This window comes from Ceratotherium simum, chromosome 7 (assembly GCF_057802395.1).
Source record: "Ceratotherium simum simum isolate JZ-2026a chromosome 7, ASM5780239v1, whole genome shotgun sequence".
NCBI classification, from domain to species: Eukaryota; Metazoa; Chordata; class Mammalia; order Perissodactyla; family Rhinocerotidae; genus Ceratotherium; species Ceratotherium simum.
In genome coordinates, this window is record NC_141906.1 from 64,410,340 (window position 1) to 64,427,083 (window position 16,744).

At 53.6% G+C, this 16,744-nt stretch overlaps 1 protein-coding gene across 2 annotated transcripts; it reads right to left on the reverse strand.

Moving 5' to 3' along the window:
- Positions 1-3,034: 3,034 nt before the first annotated feature.
- On the reverse strand, positions 3,035-16,304 carry DRD2 (dopamine receptor D2). 2 transcript variants are annotated; one of them, XM_004427316.2, is made up of 7 exons: positions 15,987-16,304; positions 10,587-10,696; positions 9,380-9,516; positions 7,978-8,168; positions 6,936-7,022; positions 5,054-5,381; positions 3,035-3,258 (listed from the first exon to the last, which is right to left on the reverse strand). In XM_004427316.2, exons 1-7 carry the CDS (start codon positions 16,269-16,271, stop codon positions 3,065-3,067), a joined length of 1,332 nt encoding a protein of 443 aa, XP_004427373.1. In that variant the 5' UTR covers positions 16,272-16,304; the 3' UTR covers positions 3,035-3,064. The 2 variants fall into 2 exon arrangements, with proteins under 2 accessions (XP_004427373.1, XP_087290169.1); XM_087434043.1 differs by lacking the exon at positions 6,936-7,022 and having other exon boundaries at positions 15,987-16,293.
- Positions 16,305-16,744: the final 440 nt, after the last annotated feature.

Here is a 16,744-nt window from a genome sequence, read left to right on the forward strand (position 1 = left end):
GGCTCACTCCTCATGTGGGGCTTCCTTGCTGTGCTCTGGGTTGGGGAAGGGGCTGCAGACTCCACCTGCTGTAAAGGCAGATGAATGATCCTGTGATTAAAAGGCATTCTGCAGAGAAGGACAGGCACAGAGACAGAAGCACAGGGAAAGGCAGAGAGGAGAGAAAATCAGAGGGCTGCAGCCTGCCCAGCCTCCAGCTCCCTTTCCGCCCTCACTGTCAAGGCCAAGGGGCCACAGTCAGGTCCTCTTGGGAGAGAGCAGAGCCTGGGTCGCCCCTTCCACCTCGGCGTTCCTGGGTCCCACACCTTCCATTCCTTTGCCCCTGAAGTACTGAGGGGGGAGAGGGTGGAGCCCAGCCCTCCCCCTGCCCACTCTAGCTGTCAATCTGCTGTCTGGCAGAGAGACTTGAAGCTTCATGACAGCTGTGGGCAACTTTCCCTGCCCCGCCTCCCGCCCCTGCCTGCCCTCTTCCCCTCTCCTCCCTGTCAGTGCTCTTCCCAGATGGCTCTGAGGTTGCCTTCATCCCTGTCTCCTCCTTTCCTTCCTTCCTTCCTTCTTTCCTTCTTCTCTCTCTCCTTTGTTCCTTCCTTCTTTCTTCCTCTCTTTTTCTCTCTCCCTCCCTTCTTCCTCTGTTACAATTCCCACAGCTGATAAACCTGTATGACCTCAGAAGATTTCCAATGATGAGATGAGCTTTTAAGCTCCCACCCAGGTCAAGATCTTGCACAGAATGAGTGTGTGATGTGTGTATGTATGTGTAAAGGTGTGTGCATTGGCTATGGGGTAGGTGTCAGCAGCTGAGAGGTCCCTGGAGTTACTAGCCCCCTTGGGGTCTGATGCCTTCCCCAGAAGATGGTCACTGCGTTCTTGAACCCCCCCCAACGCGGCCAGACTAGGGGTGAGTGCCCCTAGTCACCCACTAGGGGTGCCCCTCTCCTGGAATCAGGGTGCCCCTGGGGACAGGAGCTCAGCACTACATTCAGGTTCAGGGAGAAGATCAAAGTCCATAATTAAGTGTTCAGGGCAAGTGAAGTGCTCCAAACTTTGGTGCTAAAAATATTGTATTTAGCATGCAAATTATGCCCTGACAGCTCCCCGGAGCCTGAGCCGTGGGGGCCGCACCTTGTTTGTCATCACCACTGTTATTCTCAAGGTGGTAAGAATATTCCTCCTTCACTGGTTGATCTATATTTCATTTTTATAAAGCCAAATTTCTATTGTCGGGGAAATGCCAAGTCGTGGCCCCAGAAGGCTTTGGGCTGTGACTGGTCTGGAGGCTGAGAGGAGGAAGGATCACTCAGGCCATGTCCCTCAGGGCCTCCCTGTCTCCCTAACCTGCCCCAAAAGAAGGGGCTCCTCATAGGAAACAGAAGACAGGGCAAGCGGCAGGCACAGGCACACGCACAGCCGGCACCTCGAAGGTCACCTTTTCCATGGAAACTTCTCTGCCCTAGTAGGCGAGAAGGGCTAAGGATCGGTCCTTCAGAGGCACCAGGACATGGAGAGGAGGAGGTGGGAAGTGGAGACAACTTGGCTTTCCTCTGGTAGGACCCTGCTGCTCTGGTGATTAGGGGAGCCTTGGGTATGCCGTGGGATTCCCATTGGAATGTTCTCCCCTCCCCTCTGGGTGGACAGTTGAGGGTCAGGGCCACCCAATAGCAGGGCAGAGTGCTCATGTCCATTCAGAAGGAGAGGATGGGGATGAGGGGAAAACACACAAGTGCATACAACTTCTGCTCGGTCCTTCTGGGGCAGCTTCTTTCCCGCTTTCTCCCAAAGTCCTGTCCACCCTGAGGGCTGTGGTCAGGGTCACCCTTTTCTGGAGGTGTCTGCAGAAAGCCTCTCCAACTCTGATCCCCAGCACAGATGCAAGGGCTTTGGCCACACCCGATGCGGAGGATAAAGATGGTGCTGTGCCCTCCACCCGAGGCGCCTCAATGTGACTCTTGTCAAAGTTTTATTGGTTTGGAGCATGTGTAGTGATGTTACAGAGTCTGGGGCCTGGGGGCTTCCCCAAGCTGCAGCTTCCCCTCCTCCCTCAGGGCAGGGCCAGGTCAGGCCAAATGGTCTTCAGCAGCCTCTTAGCCTTGGGCTCCTCTGAGGCAGAGGCAGTGGAAGGGAAAGGGAACGGGAGAGAGAAGAGGCAAGAGGAAGAGAAAAGGAAAGTGGTTTTACGGCAGAGTGTGGCAGGAGGCAGCCCCCTAAAGTTCAGACACCCCCGACCCAGGCCCCAGACATGGTCACAAGCCCACCTTCCCTGCCTGCCCCCGGGCTGGCCAACATTTGCTACGAGAAGGGAGGCACCGAGTCTGTCAGGAGGCGGCAGAGTGGGCTCGGGGTGGGGTTTCTCTCCACACAGACCCTCCTGGGGCCATTCGAGACCAGGGTTCCTCCCCTCAGGGGGTGTGGAAACCACACGGGGAGCTGGAGTGGGTGGGGCGGGTCAGGACCCTCTGCTGTGGAAAGTAGAGGCCCCTGTCCGGTGGGAGAAGGAGCAAAGATTTTTGGCTTGGGCTTCTCTGGGGTTCATCCCACAGTCTGGTATTTACATGGGTCTCCCAGGACTGAAGTTGCCTGGGGCCTTGGGAAGAACTCTGGCTTCCTCAGTGTGGGCCTTGTGGGGTGTGAATTGTCCATCCTTCCCCACCGCCAGCTCCAGCACAGGCCAGTGAAGACCAGGCTGAGCACAACAGAGAGCTTGACCTCTGAGCCCTGACTCCGGCCCCAGCAACCCCAGAGGCCCAGAGAAAGGTCAAAGAAGGCAGCTGCATCTTTGGTGCCAAGGAGAGGGGCCTGGAAGTGGGAGGGGGCTGTGTGAGCTGCCCTGAGCCAGGGGTCCAGCCCAAGGGCTGCACAGTGCCTGGCTCTCTGGCACTACCCTGGCAGAGTGAGGGCATGTGGGCAGTGAGGGGCGTGGCGCCAAGCTAACACTGCAGGGCCTGCTAGGGCAAAGAGAAGGCCGAGTCCGCCCTGCGCCCTCCTGCCCACAGCTCCCAGGGATTGAGGCTGGGCCCGCCTGGGCAAGGAGGTGGGAAGCAGGCTGCTGTGCAGGTGGGCAGCAGGGTCAGCAGTGTAGGATCTTCAGGAAGGCCTTGCGGAACTCGATGTTGAAGGTTGTATAGATGATGGGGTTCACGGCGCTGTTGACATAGCCCAGCCACGTGAAGGCGCTGTACAGGACGGGCGGGATGTTGCAGTCACAGTGTATGTTCAGGATGTGGGTGATGAAGAAGGGCAGCCAGCAGATGATGAACACGCCTGGGGGAGAGGGCGGCAGTCAGGCAGGCCCCAGGGCCAGGGAGAGGCTGGGCAGGGAAGTCTCGCACTCATTGGGCACCTGAGTTGTGTGCTGCAGGCCATGGCCCAGGACCAAGGCTGTGGGCTGCAGCAGCAAGAGTACTGCAGGAGGAGTCGCAGTCTGGGATTCTCGACCTGCTTCTAACATCCGTTTGCAGTGAACAGGTCACTTCATCTCCCTCAGCCTCATTTTCCTTATCTGACAAATGGGTATAATAATACCTACCTCATAGGGAAAGACAAAGGGCTTAAAAACATCTAAAAGGTTAACATTCTGACGTGTCAGCCAGTGAACATGGAAATACCGAGCCTACTTTCTGGTTGTCTTTGAGAACAAGGTCTTCCTCAGCAGCGGGAGTGGAAAGTTTGTTTATTGCGTTGTGGAACTCTCAGTCTGGGCCAGGGAGAGGAAAGGGAGAACTAAATACCCATCTCTCTTAGTTCTCACTGCATCCGCATAAGGTGGATGGAAAACTGAGGCTGGGAATGGCCATGTGACTTACCTAAGACCACTCCCCTCGTAGGCGGCAAAGCTGAGAGCTGAGCTCCAGTCTATCAAGGTCCCCAAATGGCCAGGCTCCTGCTACACCTTCCCCCAACTGGCCCCAGCCTTGTTGGACGCCCCTTGCTAATCCCTGCCTTGGGACATTCGCTCTCACCTAGATTGACCTCTGGCCCACCCACTCTGCCTGACTCAGGACCTCCTGCTCAGGTAGGACCCTCAGTGTGGAGGCATTGTGTGCACAGAACGCCCCACAGGCACCCTGGGAGCCCCTGGGGACAGAGGGGTGCCTGGGAAGAGCAGGACCACAGAGCAGAGAGAGACTCCATGGACTAGAGCAAAGAGCCTGGCTCCAATTCTGCTCTGTCACCCTGGCCACATGATCACTGGTCGGTCCCTCAACCTGCTATGACCATGTGCTCTCATTCATAAAACCAGAATAGTACCATCTGTCCTTCTCACATCACAGGACTGTTGGGAGGTCAAAGCGGATGGTGGGTGTGGAAGGGTATCACACAATGCCGTGGGTGCTACATGGAAGGCAAAGTCACATTGGTCCCTCCTGTTCCCAACTGCCCATATAAAGGTCAGCCCTTGATTCCTGACCTGTATTAATCTGGTTTTCTAGGAGACTTTTATTCAAAAGCCTTGCCTCACTGACAGGGCCATGCCCTCATTTAGATCAGGGCCCCCTTCTCACAGCTCTGGTCCCGCAGGGTCTTGGCTGAGTCAAATGAGCTGAATTTCCCAATTCCTCAACAATAGCAATATTAACAAAACCATAGTGATAACACTTACCTGTGCATACCGCTTTGCGATTTATAAAATGCTTTCAGCACTGTATGTCATTTGCCCACCACAACCCTGAGAAGTAACCTACTCTATTGATGAGGGGATGAGAGAGAGAGAAAGTGACTTGCCCAGGGTCATGGGGTTCTGGGGTCATTATGGTAGACTGGTCAAGTTCACAGACTTGAGTCAGAATGCCTGAATTTAAATCATGAGTCCCACTTGGTCAAGTTATATAACCTCTCCAATCCTCAGTTTCCCCATCTGTAGAGTGAGCATAATTATAGACTCTACCTAACAGGGTATATCAATGGGCTTGCCCTGTGCCTGAGAAAAAGCCAGTCTCGTGACCCACCCACCATGGTTAGGAAGGACTCGGCAGGTAATGGGACCAGCAGTAATGGGTCCTTCCCTCAGCAAGGGATGGGCAGAGCTGGGCCGTGGCAGCAGCTGTGGCCAACTCACCGAGAACAATGGCGAGCATCTGGGTGGCTTTCTTCTCCTTCTGCTGGGAGAGCTTCCTACGGCTCATGGTCTTGAGCGAGGTCCGGGTTTTGCCATTGGGCATGGACTGGATCTCAAAGATCTTGGCAATCTTGGGGTGGTCTTTGGCATGCCCATTCTTCTCTGGTTTGGCAGGGCTGTCAGGAGTGCTGTGGAGGCCATGGTGGGACGGGTCGGGGAGGGTCAGCTGGTGGTGGCTGGGTGGGATGGGGCTGTACCGGGTCCTCTCGGGTGGGCTTGTGCTGGACAGCATCTCCATCTCCAGCTCTTGGGCTCGGCGGGCAGCGTCCTGCAGAGAGGCAGAGAGCTCTGGGTAAAACCAGGCAAGTTCTCAGGCATCAGCCACCCAGCTTTACCCGGCTCCACTCTGCCCTCCCCTATTCCCCTCTGGAGACTCCTGCAAACACCACAGGGTCACTCCACCAGAGAGGCAAGGAGGATGATCACTGGGAGCAGGGACTGCCTGGGTACAGGACCCAGGACCCATGGCAGTCCCTGCCTGCAGGGTCATCTCAGGCCCCTTCCCAGAGCAATCCTCAGTCATCCTCAATGGCCCCACAACCATTCTGTGGGGGCTTAGTACCCAGGCGCTTCTCCTATAATAACTGAGCAACATTTACCAAGTGCCAGCTAAGTGGCAGGCTCCAGGCTGGCTGCTGGGGATAAATTACTGATTGACATTCTGTTTAGCTCATGTTCTAACTACATAGAGTGCACCCCGTTCCTCCTGCCAGGCTGAAACAAGAAGCGCCAGGCTGACCAGAGGCACCTGCACCAATCACTCACACGTGGTCTCCATAGACTCCTGGTAGACTGATCCAGATGTCAAAGGGCTAACTAACTCCTGGGTCTCCACATCTTCCTGCTGGGCTGATCTGGAGGGCCCTGGCTTGGATCCACTCATGCCTCCAAGGTGTTCCCTATGCTGCCTTGTTTGAGGCCTTGGGGCCTCAGCCTGAGCTTCTGAAATGCAGCCTCACTGTGTGCCCAGGGGCCCCGACCCTGAGTCCCTGTTTCAGCACCTGTCTCATGAACAGCTCCTTGAGTCCTGCCCTTGCTGTGCAGGTGAACGGTGGGAGCCCTGCTTCCTGAGGGCACTTGGCCTGGACTGCATGTGAGGCCCACTGCGGGTTCCCTGGCCTGTCCTCTGCCCACCTGGGGATGGGACACCTGCTGCTTGGACCCTGTGGTGCTGCTATCACTGGGCAAAACCTGGGGTCTGCTGTGATTCTGCACCTTTGGGCGTCACCGACAGGCTGCACCTCACCGCCAGCCCCATGGCTGCTCTGCTCCCTCCTCCCCAGCTCCCAGCCTCCAGCCCCAGAACCTGCCTGTAGTAGGGCAGCATATGCAAGTGGAAAGAACATGGGTGTGGACTTCAGAGTCACATAGCTCTGAGCTCAAATATGCACTCTCACACTAACTGCTGTTTAGCCTTGTATGAGTTACCCAATCTCTCTGAGCCTCTGTTTCCTCTTCTGTAAAATGAAAATCAATAAGATCAATAAGACTTAGCTCTCAGGGTCCTGTGAGGATTTGATGAGATAGTACAAACAGGGTAGGTGTTCAATTAGTGAGAATAACCATTATTATTTTTGTATTATGTCATTATGGCCAAGTCCTTTTTCCCAACCATTTTCCTGTGCTAGGGGTACCTCTCTGTGTCTTGCAGGATCAAGCTGTCTTGCTCCATGCCTGCTTGTGAAGTGTGCATGGTGAGGCAAATTGGGGCATCCCTCGAGGTGCTTGTCCCTTTGAGCAGCTGGTGAGGTCTGAAAATCACGGCAGTGGGCTTCCCTAGGGGCGGAAAGACCTGGCTCGGGTCCCTGCCCTGAGCACTTACCAATCTCCGCCTGTTCACTGGGAAACTCCCATTAGACTTCATGATAACGGTGCAGAGTTTCATGTCCTCGGGGTGAGTGCAGTTGCCCTGTGGAGTGAGCCAGCACACGGGTCATGATGGGGAGGTGGGTGGGGACAGAAACCCAATGTGGGGTGGTCAGACTGGGCACAGGAGCTCAGAGAAGGGCAGGGATGAGGAGGGTAGGGGCCTGAGGAGGCAACTGAGGTAAGGGAAAAGGTTGGTACTGTGATTAGAAGAGGTGGGCAGGACAAGGGACAAAGGGCCCTGATGTTTACGGGGTCCCTGCTAAGGGTCTGGCACCACGCTAAGCACACTCACATCCTTCTGACACTGAATCCTCAAGATCACCCTGTGAGGTCAGTATTATGATTCCCATTTAACAGATGAGGAAACTGAGGCTCAGAGAAGTTAAGGAACTTGCCCAAGATCACTCAGCAAAAAAGTGGCAGTGCCAGGATTTGAACCTGATGTGTCTACCCCCAAAGCTCTTGTTCCTTCTACACCCACGTCCTGTCTTCCCCGGAGAGGGCTGAGCGGAGAGCAGAATTCACAAGACATAAGTGGGGAGACAATAGAGGGGCAGAGCAGAGAAGGAAGAGCAGGTGTGGAAGGAGGAGGTGTGCACAGAGGGGAGGACAGAGTGTGGAAGGTAAAGGAGATGGGATGGGGACATCAGAGGGAGGGAAAGGGTGACAGAGGGCCAGAGTGAGGACAGGAGAGGCAAAGGAAGGAGGAGAGGAGCCCAGGAGGCTGCTGAGAGCAGCTGTGTTCAGACAAAGATCTCCAGGCAAAGCCTTCTCCTCCCAGGTGGTCTCTGCCACCCTCCCCACCTCCTACTCCTGGAGATTCAAGTCACTCCACCGAGGTCCCAGCCTTGGAAATCTGCCCTCGCCCAGCTCCTTGGAGCTCCTCCAGCCTGGCCCCCATCCTGCTGCAGTGTCCCAGGCCCCCACTGAGCAGGGATAAGCCCCTCGGTAGTGGGCGGGGGGGGGCACGTTGGAGGGAAGGGGGATCTCGGGACCTTGAGTGGGGTCTTCAGGTTGGCCCGGAAAGCCCGGCTGCTGCGCTTGGTGTTGACCCGCTTGCGTCGCCTGCGGAGGACGATGTAGATCTTGATGTAGACCAGCAGGGTGACGATGAAGGGCACGTAGAAGGAGACGATGGAGGAGTAGACCACAAAGGCGGGGTTGGCGATGATGCACTCGTTTTGCTCTGGGGGAAGGAGAAGCCCAGGCGGGTGGGTGTCAGCAGGCCCAGGGGCCACAGCGCCACCAGAGCACCTCATCTCCTCCACGGGAACGAGGAGCAAGGTTACAGAGAATATGATTAGATGTCTAAGAGTGCCTGGAAATGTTAGATGTAATACACGCACAGTGTAAATCGGAGTATTAAATACAACCGTGAGTAAAAAGCTAAGCTGTGATCGGCTGCTTCTGAGTTTTTACGTTAACATTCCCTCGTTACTTTGTCATTAGTTTTGTCATCTATGAGCACACAATCGGAGCCAGAGTGTTTGGAAAAAATGATGGCAGAAAATTATTTATAAAGAGTAAGCCATTATTTTAGCCTTCCCTGTATATTGCGGGGAGCTCTGTCACCTTTTAATTTTAGGAACAGGATAAGTTGGTCCCGTTTGCTGAACTCACCTGTGTTCCAATGTGCTTCCAAACTCCCTTCCAGGTCTAGCAGATGTCTGTCCTCTATCTCAGGGCCTTTCCAGATTAATCCAAGCATATTTAGCCCTAGTCCCTCTTCTTGGAATTCCTGAGACGCTTAGATTTTGTACCACACGCTTGCGAGGCTTCATTGTGTCCTGTCTGGGCTCCAGAGGCACACCTGCATCCCTCTCACGTCCCTGACGAGAGGAAGCTCCACGCCCATGCCAGCAGGCACTGGCCTCCTCTGTCTAAGATGCTCCTGATGGCCTTGCACAGGACCGGCCGTGGTGGGCTAGCCTCCTACTTTTTTTTAACCTTTCCTGCTCCAGGGGGCTGAGGCCTGGCCTGGGCTTGGCGGCCCTAGGGCTGCAGCCTCATTACACCAATACCATTGTCGGGGTGGATGGAGGCCCAGTAGCCTCCTCCATGTGCGTGCATACACTCACATGCACACACATGCAGTGTGTGAGGCTGTCTGGCCTGCTTCAATTTAATAAACATAGCTGGAAACGGCCAGACATCCTTCTGAATCATTATCTCCACTCCTCATCCAACCCCATTGTGCCTGGGCCATTGTTCCCCTCTGGCCTAATCAGGTACAACTGGGAGTCTGGATTGGCCCAGGAGACCCAGCCTGGCCTCAGCCTGGGCTGTGAAGTGGGCCTCCGCCCATGTCTGGGTCAGGGACTCAGCTCCCTCAGGGTCCTGCACAGGAGCAGGGGCCCAGGACCAGCGGAGCCCCAGGTAGACAGAGGCAGGACTCACCGGTGTTGTTGAGTCCAAAGAGCAGCGGGCAGGAGATGGTGAAGGACAGGGCCCAGACGATGGTGATCATGACAGTGACTCGGCGCTTGGAGCTGTAGCGCGTGTTGTACAGCATGGGCATGGCCACAGCCGTGTACCTGCAGTGTGGGCGGGGCCTGAGTCTGGGGTGCAGGCCCAGGGACCCCTCACAACGTGCGCACTCCAGAGATACCCCGCTCCTCGGAGATGGACAGTTAGTCCACCTCCGTGAAGCCCACCTGTTTAAGTCAGCCCTACCTCCTGTCCCAGACTCAGACAGTGAGGACCGCTGGTGATGCCCAGTCACATGCTTCAGGACCAACTGTAACTGTTAATCCTAGACCATCTCTGTTACTCCAGTCTCCCTACTTGCATTTTAGGCTTTTTGAGGGGCCATCGCCGAGATCTTTGCTCTTTGAAACTATATCCACTGCACCTATGCTGGATTTACACACGATGGAAGTGTTAGTTGATGGATTGGTAGCCAGACCCCTCAGAGAGAGGGTTAAGCCCCATTTAGCAGAAAATAATAACAAAAGTAATTGTTTATGATCCCTCACATTCCTCTACCCAGCACTTCTCATACATTAGTTTGTTTCATCTTGCAAGAATCCTACAAGAGGAGCAGCGCCAGGGCCTCTGGGATCCCACGTGGCCCATCAGTGAAAACTAGTGAGAGGCTCCAAGCCTACAGCTTAGCAAGGCAAGCACAGCGTGGGCTCTCTTGGCCATGTGCCCCGGGCTGGACATAAAATGCACAACCAGACACCACAGCCCCAGGTGGACAGGTATCATCATCCTTTGTTTCTAGACCATGAAACTAGGGTTCTGAGAACTTCCATAATCTACCCAAGGTCCCCTAAGTAAGAAGTGATAGAGCTAGGGCTTCAGTTAGATTCAAGCGCTTTCTCCTCTATACTGGTCACTGTCTGGCTATTCTTGGCAGCATCCTGTCCATAAGATGGCCTCTCTTTAAGGGTCTGTACTCTTCTAGCCAGACACACATGCACCCATGCACTCATACACACACGTGTGCATGCACTCACATATGCATACATACACGCACAAAAACATGGACTCACAGGCACACAGCCATAGCATCATAGACAGAGCCTGACCCTGAAGGAGAGGTGGGGCAGCTCGAAAGGTGAATGGCCTGGATCATCTCTCCCACCCTGGCTGGGCTCACCTGTCAATGCTGATGGCACACAGATTCAGGATGCTTGCTGTGCACATCATGACATCCAGAGTGACGAAGATGTCACAGTGAATCCTGCTGAATTTCCACTCGCCCACCACCTGGAGACAAAGCAACATAATGGGTAGACAGCAGAGGGGGAGGTTAGCTTAGGCTCCACAGCTTGGCTCTCCCAGGCCAGATCCAGCCACGGGCTCAGGGGGCAGCTGTGGGGGTCTTGTGGGTCTCCAGCTGGGGTCTGGGGGAGAAGAGGGGCAGCAGTGAGGAGTGATGCCCATGGGTGTCTGAGGCCCTGGCCCCCTCTCTTCCTAGACACATATAGCCACTTTGTGCCAAGAACTGTGCTAGAAGAAAGATGACCAACATATACCAAGCGCTTCAACTTTGAACCTTCATCTTTCAAACATGTGTGTGAGCACCTTGCAATCCCCATTTTACTGACGAGGAAACTGAGCCTCAGAAAAGTGCAGTGACTTGCCCAAGCGTTTCAGCCCGGCTTCTGGTCCTGCCCTGGCCCAGGTTTCTGGGGGAGCCAGGCAGCTCCTTCAGTGCCCAGCATGGTGTGTAGCACAGAGTTAGGGCCCAATAAGTGTCTGTTAAGAACCATGATAGAGATGATGACTCAGTGAAATAGCAAAGACATTTCTGCTCCTTGTTATACTGGAGAATTAAAGAAGGAAAATTTGGGCTGGAACTGGAGGAACACCAGAATGGGCTGGGGATGGGATGTTGTAATGATATATCCTCGGTATGATGGGACCTGAGGAGGCCAGCTCCTGGCAGGAGCATTTTGCATCTCTACCCCCCCTACACACACTCATAACCCCTTACACACACACACACACATCCATACCCCCTCCCATGCACATCCACATCCCCCATCCTCCCATTTGCACACACAGGCATGCACACTCACACAGCAGCATGGCCCTAGCAACTTTGGAAGTTTGGAGCAGCGCCCTTCCCCGAGCACAGAGTCAGGACAGAGAGATACACCCGGGGCCTCTACCAATAAGAAAAATGAAGAGCAGGAAAGCCCCCTCCGGTGACCGGGGCAGGGCACTATCCACTCTGCATGTCGCAACACAGCAGCAGGGCTAATGAGAACATTGCTCATTCTCAGCGCTGCCCCCTTTTTTGCTCTCAAGCGTAAAACCAATGTTGGCATTTACCTCAGTGATGGCAGAAACAGTGGCTTCTCCTGGAAGACAGGAAGCCTCTCCTGTGGGGCTGCCTTCCCCAGGGCTCACAGGGGGTCCTACCAGGCCCCCTGCCATGTCACACCATAGCGCTCCCATGCTGAAGCACAGCACTGGCCAGGTGGGCAGAAGCTAGATGGGGGAAATGGGGAGGTGGAGGGGGGTGGAAGGGCTTCCCTGGTGTAAACAGAGTCTACCTTTAGGGCACCAGGAGGAGGGCTCCAGGCCCACCTGGTCCACTCTCCACCTTGAAGCCTCTCCTAGACCACTATTTCAGAGCTGCTTTCATGTCTCTGAGGATCTAGGGCCCTCTTCCCTGTCCTCCCTCCCTCCATCTGTCTTCCTTCTTTCCTATAGACACTTATTGAACAACTTCCTATGCGCCAGGCTCTGTTCTAAACTCTGGGGTACAGTAGTGAACAGTGCTGACATAGTCCCTGCCTTTAGGGAGCTCTCAATCCCCACCCTCAAAGGCCTTTCTGGAGCAAAGAAGAAGAGGGTTTCCCCTGTGGTCCCAAGAGCAGCTGCTCTAGAACACAATTAGGGGTAGCTGACTCAAAGACTCAAGAGAATGTGTTGGTAGCCACTGTTTGTAGAACATCTGCTGTGGGCAAGTACTGTATCACATTTATTGTTCTTCAAGCTGGTACAAGAGGGGATTGCTTATGCCTATTCATGGATGAGGGAAGCGGAGCTCAGAGAGTCCACCCAGCCAGTGGGCAGCAGGGCTGGAATCAGAAGCAAGTTCTTTGGGCAGCACATCCTACGCTCTCTCCTAAGCTGTCTTGGAAGGGACCATCTAGCTTGTCAAAAGAGGAGATGACTACGTAAAAAGTACTAAACAAACATAAAGTGTGAAAGGAGACTCTATAATCGCAAGGGTAGGCAAACCTGGAGACAGAGAGGAAATGGATTTGCCCAAGACCCCCTGGTGATTTAGTAGCAGAGGGAGGACTGGACTGCAGGTTTGCCAGCACCACTCCAGGGCTATATTATCCACACTGTTGGGCACCATTTACTGACTTTGTTGCTCATGTGAAGCTGAGACCTGCGGGATGGACCTTGAGCTGGCTCGGCTAAATCCTAATAACTAGCACATATTGAGCCCTTACTCTGTGTCAGGCACTGTTCCACATGCTTCACACTCACATCTGTGGAATGTGACAGCAATGAGGCTAATGACACGGCTACTGCTCTTCAAAACCTCCAAGCAGCTACCCTGCTCCCTGCTAGGGGGCTTTGCACACGTTTTTTCTCTGTCTGCATGTAAGCGCCTCGCTTCCTGTCCTGGAGAATTCTTCTGAAAGCATCACTCTTCCTGCAAGACTTCCTTGTTCCCACATGCCAAGCCACGTGCCCCGCCACATCTCCTGTGGGGACTGCTCCATTGTCACCTCCATCAGACTGCACTGTAATGGCCCTATCGGTCTCCTCATCAATGGCAGGCCAGTGCCTTAGACCCCAGGCCCATGGATGGGCTAGGACACAGACGTGCTCAAGACACATTGAATGAGTCAGTTAATAACTGTGATCTTAGTCGGTTTACCTTCTCAGTCTCATTGCTCATCTGGAAAATGCACACAGCAAACCCTCACCTCCAAGGGTTGGGAAGCCAAAGTGGAATTGCACCTGCAGACCTGGCTCTCTTCTCTCAGGAGCTGCTCCAGATGAGAAGTGGCAGGGTTGGGAATTGAACCCAGTCCCCTCACTCCAAAACCAGCATGTTTTCCATATACCGAGCAGAATAAATAATGCACATCCAGTCCCATTGGACAGGTGCTGACATGACAGGATATCAGAAGCATTCAACATTGCTGGAAATGGAACATGATGGAAAATTCTGGACAAGAGCGTCTCTTGGAGAGGGTACAGTATGTGGTTGTGAGGATACTTTGACAGGATGCTGGGATAGGGTGAGACTCCACTTGGAGCATTCTCTAGGGACAATACATAGCTGAGAGGGTGTCCTATAAGCAGGGCCTACTGTCCGTTTGTTTTGATGGGAGACTTCGAGCACTGCCCTCGGAGATGCCGTTCTCCACTCTGCCCCTTGAAACACTGAGCCTCACCTTTAAAATAATGGGGAACAGATATGTTTAAAATATCTGTTTGAAGGACTTACAGATTCCTAGGAGCCCGAATGTACAGATTTGGCCCTACCCTAGGTGTCCGGGTAGGGATGGTAGGTCTGGAAGGCCCAGAATCCATGCCCAGAGCCCTGGGCAGAGCATGCCTCACTCTGGGAAGAGGGTGCCTCTTAGCCTGGGCATGGGGAGGGTCCCCTCTATGTGGATACCTACTTCGCCTTCATCACCATTGTCATGGCTGACTTTTACACAGTGCTTACTACGCGCCTGGTGCCATTCTAAGCCCTTTTCATATACTAACTCATGTGATTCTCAAACAGTGCTACTAGGTAGATGCTATTATTATCTCTATCATACAGGTATGGAAAGTGAGGCACAGACAGGTTGTTTGCTCTGCCAACCACCCATCATTTTACCCTGATGGTCTGAGGCCTGGGACCCTCCTTTGAAGGGGAGCAGGAAGGGAAGAGTCCTAAGAACTAAGAGGGGGCCGCTCAGGGCGAGGCCCTCAGACAGGACGTGGCTGCGCAGAGTCCACAGTCCTCATAAACATGCAAGACGTGGAAGAATTGGACCCCCGGACTGTGGCACTTGTATGTCTTTATGTTATTTTGTATCTATTGTTTGTTTCCTTTTGGTTCTTCCTTAACATTCAATCATGTCACTTGGAAAGTTCCAGCCTGTTTGGTTCGTGTGAAAGGAAATCAAGGGAGTGACTGCCCAGAGCTCCCTGGGGCCATCTTGGTCAAGACAACAGGAAGCACAGGGAGCCCCTTGGGGTATGGAGACAGGGAGAGGTGCCTTCTGACCAGCCTCCCCTCCCCCATCGGCTTCTTCTCCTAGATGTCTCCTTTACTCAAACCTACAAAGGTTTCACGTTTTCTTTTAAGAGTGGAAGCCCTCCCCCACAGGCAGGGACTTGCCTTGTTGGCACAGGTGAATTCCTCTCTTGCCTAGGGCAGGAAGATAATTGCTCAGGCGCTTTGGCTCTTTCCTGAATGTTTGGTCAGCTTCCCATGCACCCAGACTCCACCCTAGAATCCTGGGCAAAGAAAGGGGCAGGATCCAGCCTGTGCCCACCCAAATCCCCCAGACCCTCCCACATCTGCCTGCCTGCTCTGAAAAGTGTCCTCCTGAAGATGGGGTCACTCTCAGGGACTTCTCTGTTAGGGGTTTCTCCCTCTGTGGTGTGATCTTGGTGAAGACAAGCAACTTTGCAAAACTTCAGTTTCCTCTTTTGTGAAGTGAGAACAGTATTGACTCCCAGGATGAGCATGAATATTTGCTGAGTCTGTGTCTGCAGAATGCCTGGCACAGTGCCTGGACCATGGAGTAGGGGTGGGGGGTGTGCCTGGACCATAGTTGGGGGGGGGGCAGTGCCTGGACCGTAGCTGGGGCTGCCCATTCACTACTCCAAGGCACAGAGCCGGGCTTGGTCCTGAGCTGAGCAATGGGTAACTATATGGTCCTTCCTGAGGACAGGGAGTGCAGCACTGTTCACAGTGGTCTCTACCTGGAGGTCCCAGACACAGGCACTGGAATAAACTGAGGGAGAGAGAAGGGAGAAGGAGAGCACAGAGCAGCAGCCCCCATATTTGTAGTGGGGAGAGAGGAATGAAGACTTTAGGCCAGGAAGCATGAACATCTCCCTTCCTTGGGGATCCTCATCAATTATTGCTATTTTCAACATGACCTAATGAACTGACTCTGGGGTCAGACAGAGTTCCAGCTTGGACCTTCCAGCTGTGTGATGCTGGGGAAGTCACCTAACTTCTCTGACCATCTGGTTCACCATCTGTAAAATGACGATAATAATACCAGCTTCTCAGGGCTGCTGTGAGGACTATATGGGGAAATGCTGACTATGAAGGAGTCAACATGAGGCCCAGCACTTAGGAAGCACTCTACAACTGGTAGTTAGGATTGTTAAGCAGACAATCTACCCATTTTATAAGCAGAAAAACCGAGCCCAGAGTGGAGGAAGAGGCCACCTGAGAAAGCACCAGGCAACTTGTTGGTAGAAACCAGCAAGGAGCTGTGCCCCCAGCTCCAGTGTAGCGCCCTCCTGGAGAAGGTGCTGGAGCAAGGCAGAGGTGCAGACCTACCTCCAGGTAGACAACCCAGGGCATGACAAGCGTGGCTACAAGGAGGTCAGCCACTGCGAGGCTGACGATCAGGTAGTTGGTGGTGGTCTGCAGCGCCTTCTCGCGGGTCACGGCCATGCACACCAGCACGTTGCCGAAGACAATGACGAAGATGAGCAGCGTGAGCAGCATGGCGTAGTAGTTGTAGTGGGGCCTGTCGGCCTTTCCATCGGACCCATTGAAGGGCCGGCTCCAGTTCTGGCTCTCCAGATCGTCATCGTACCAGGACAGGTTCAGTGGATCCATTGGGGCAGTGGGGCCACTGGGTGGCCAGGCTCTGGCCAGGAAAAATGGATACAGGGAGTGAGCAAGAGGACCTCCCCAGGCATGCTGCCTCCCACGGAGGGCTCTGGAGCTAAAACCAAGCACTGGAACTTAGTAAAGAGAATTCTCCAGCCTTGGGATTTTGTTTTGCATCTAACAATTTTCTTAAAACATTGGGACATGCTGCCACTATTCCCAGAGCAAATTCTTGCAGATGGTAAAACAAATGAGCAAGGATAATTTTTTTTTAAGTATAATAAAATAAGTGATCTTGAAAAGAGCTGATCATTCATTCATCCATTTATTCAACAAACACTTATTAAGCACATCCCAAATACCACACACTTAAGACAACTTAGCAAGGAGTTCCAGATTCTACTGGTAGGAATAGGAATATGCATTCATTCATTCTTGATTCTATAAATATGTAGTGAGAATTGTTCTACATATTGCGA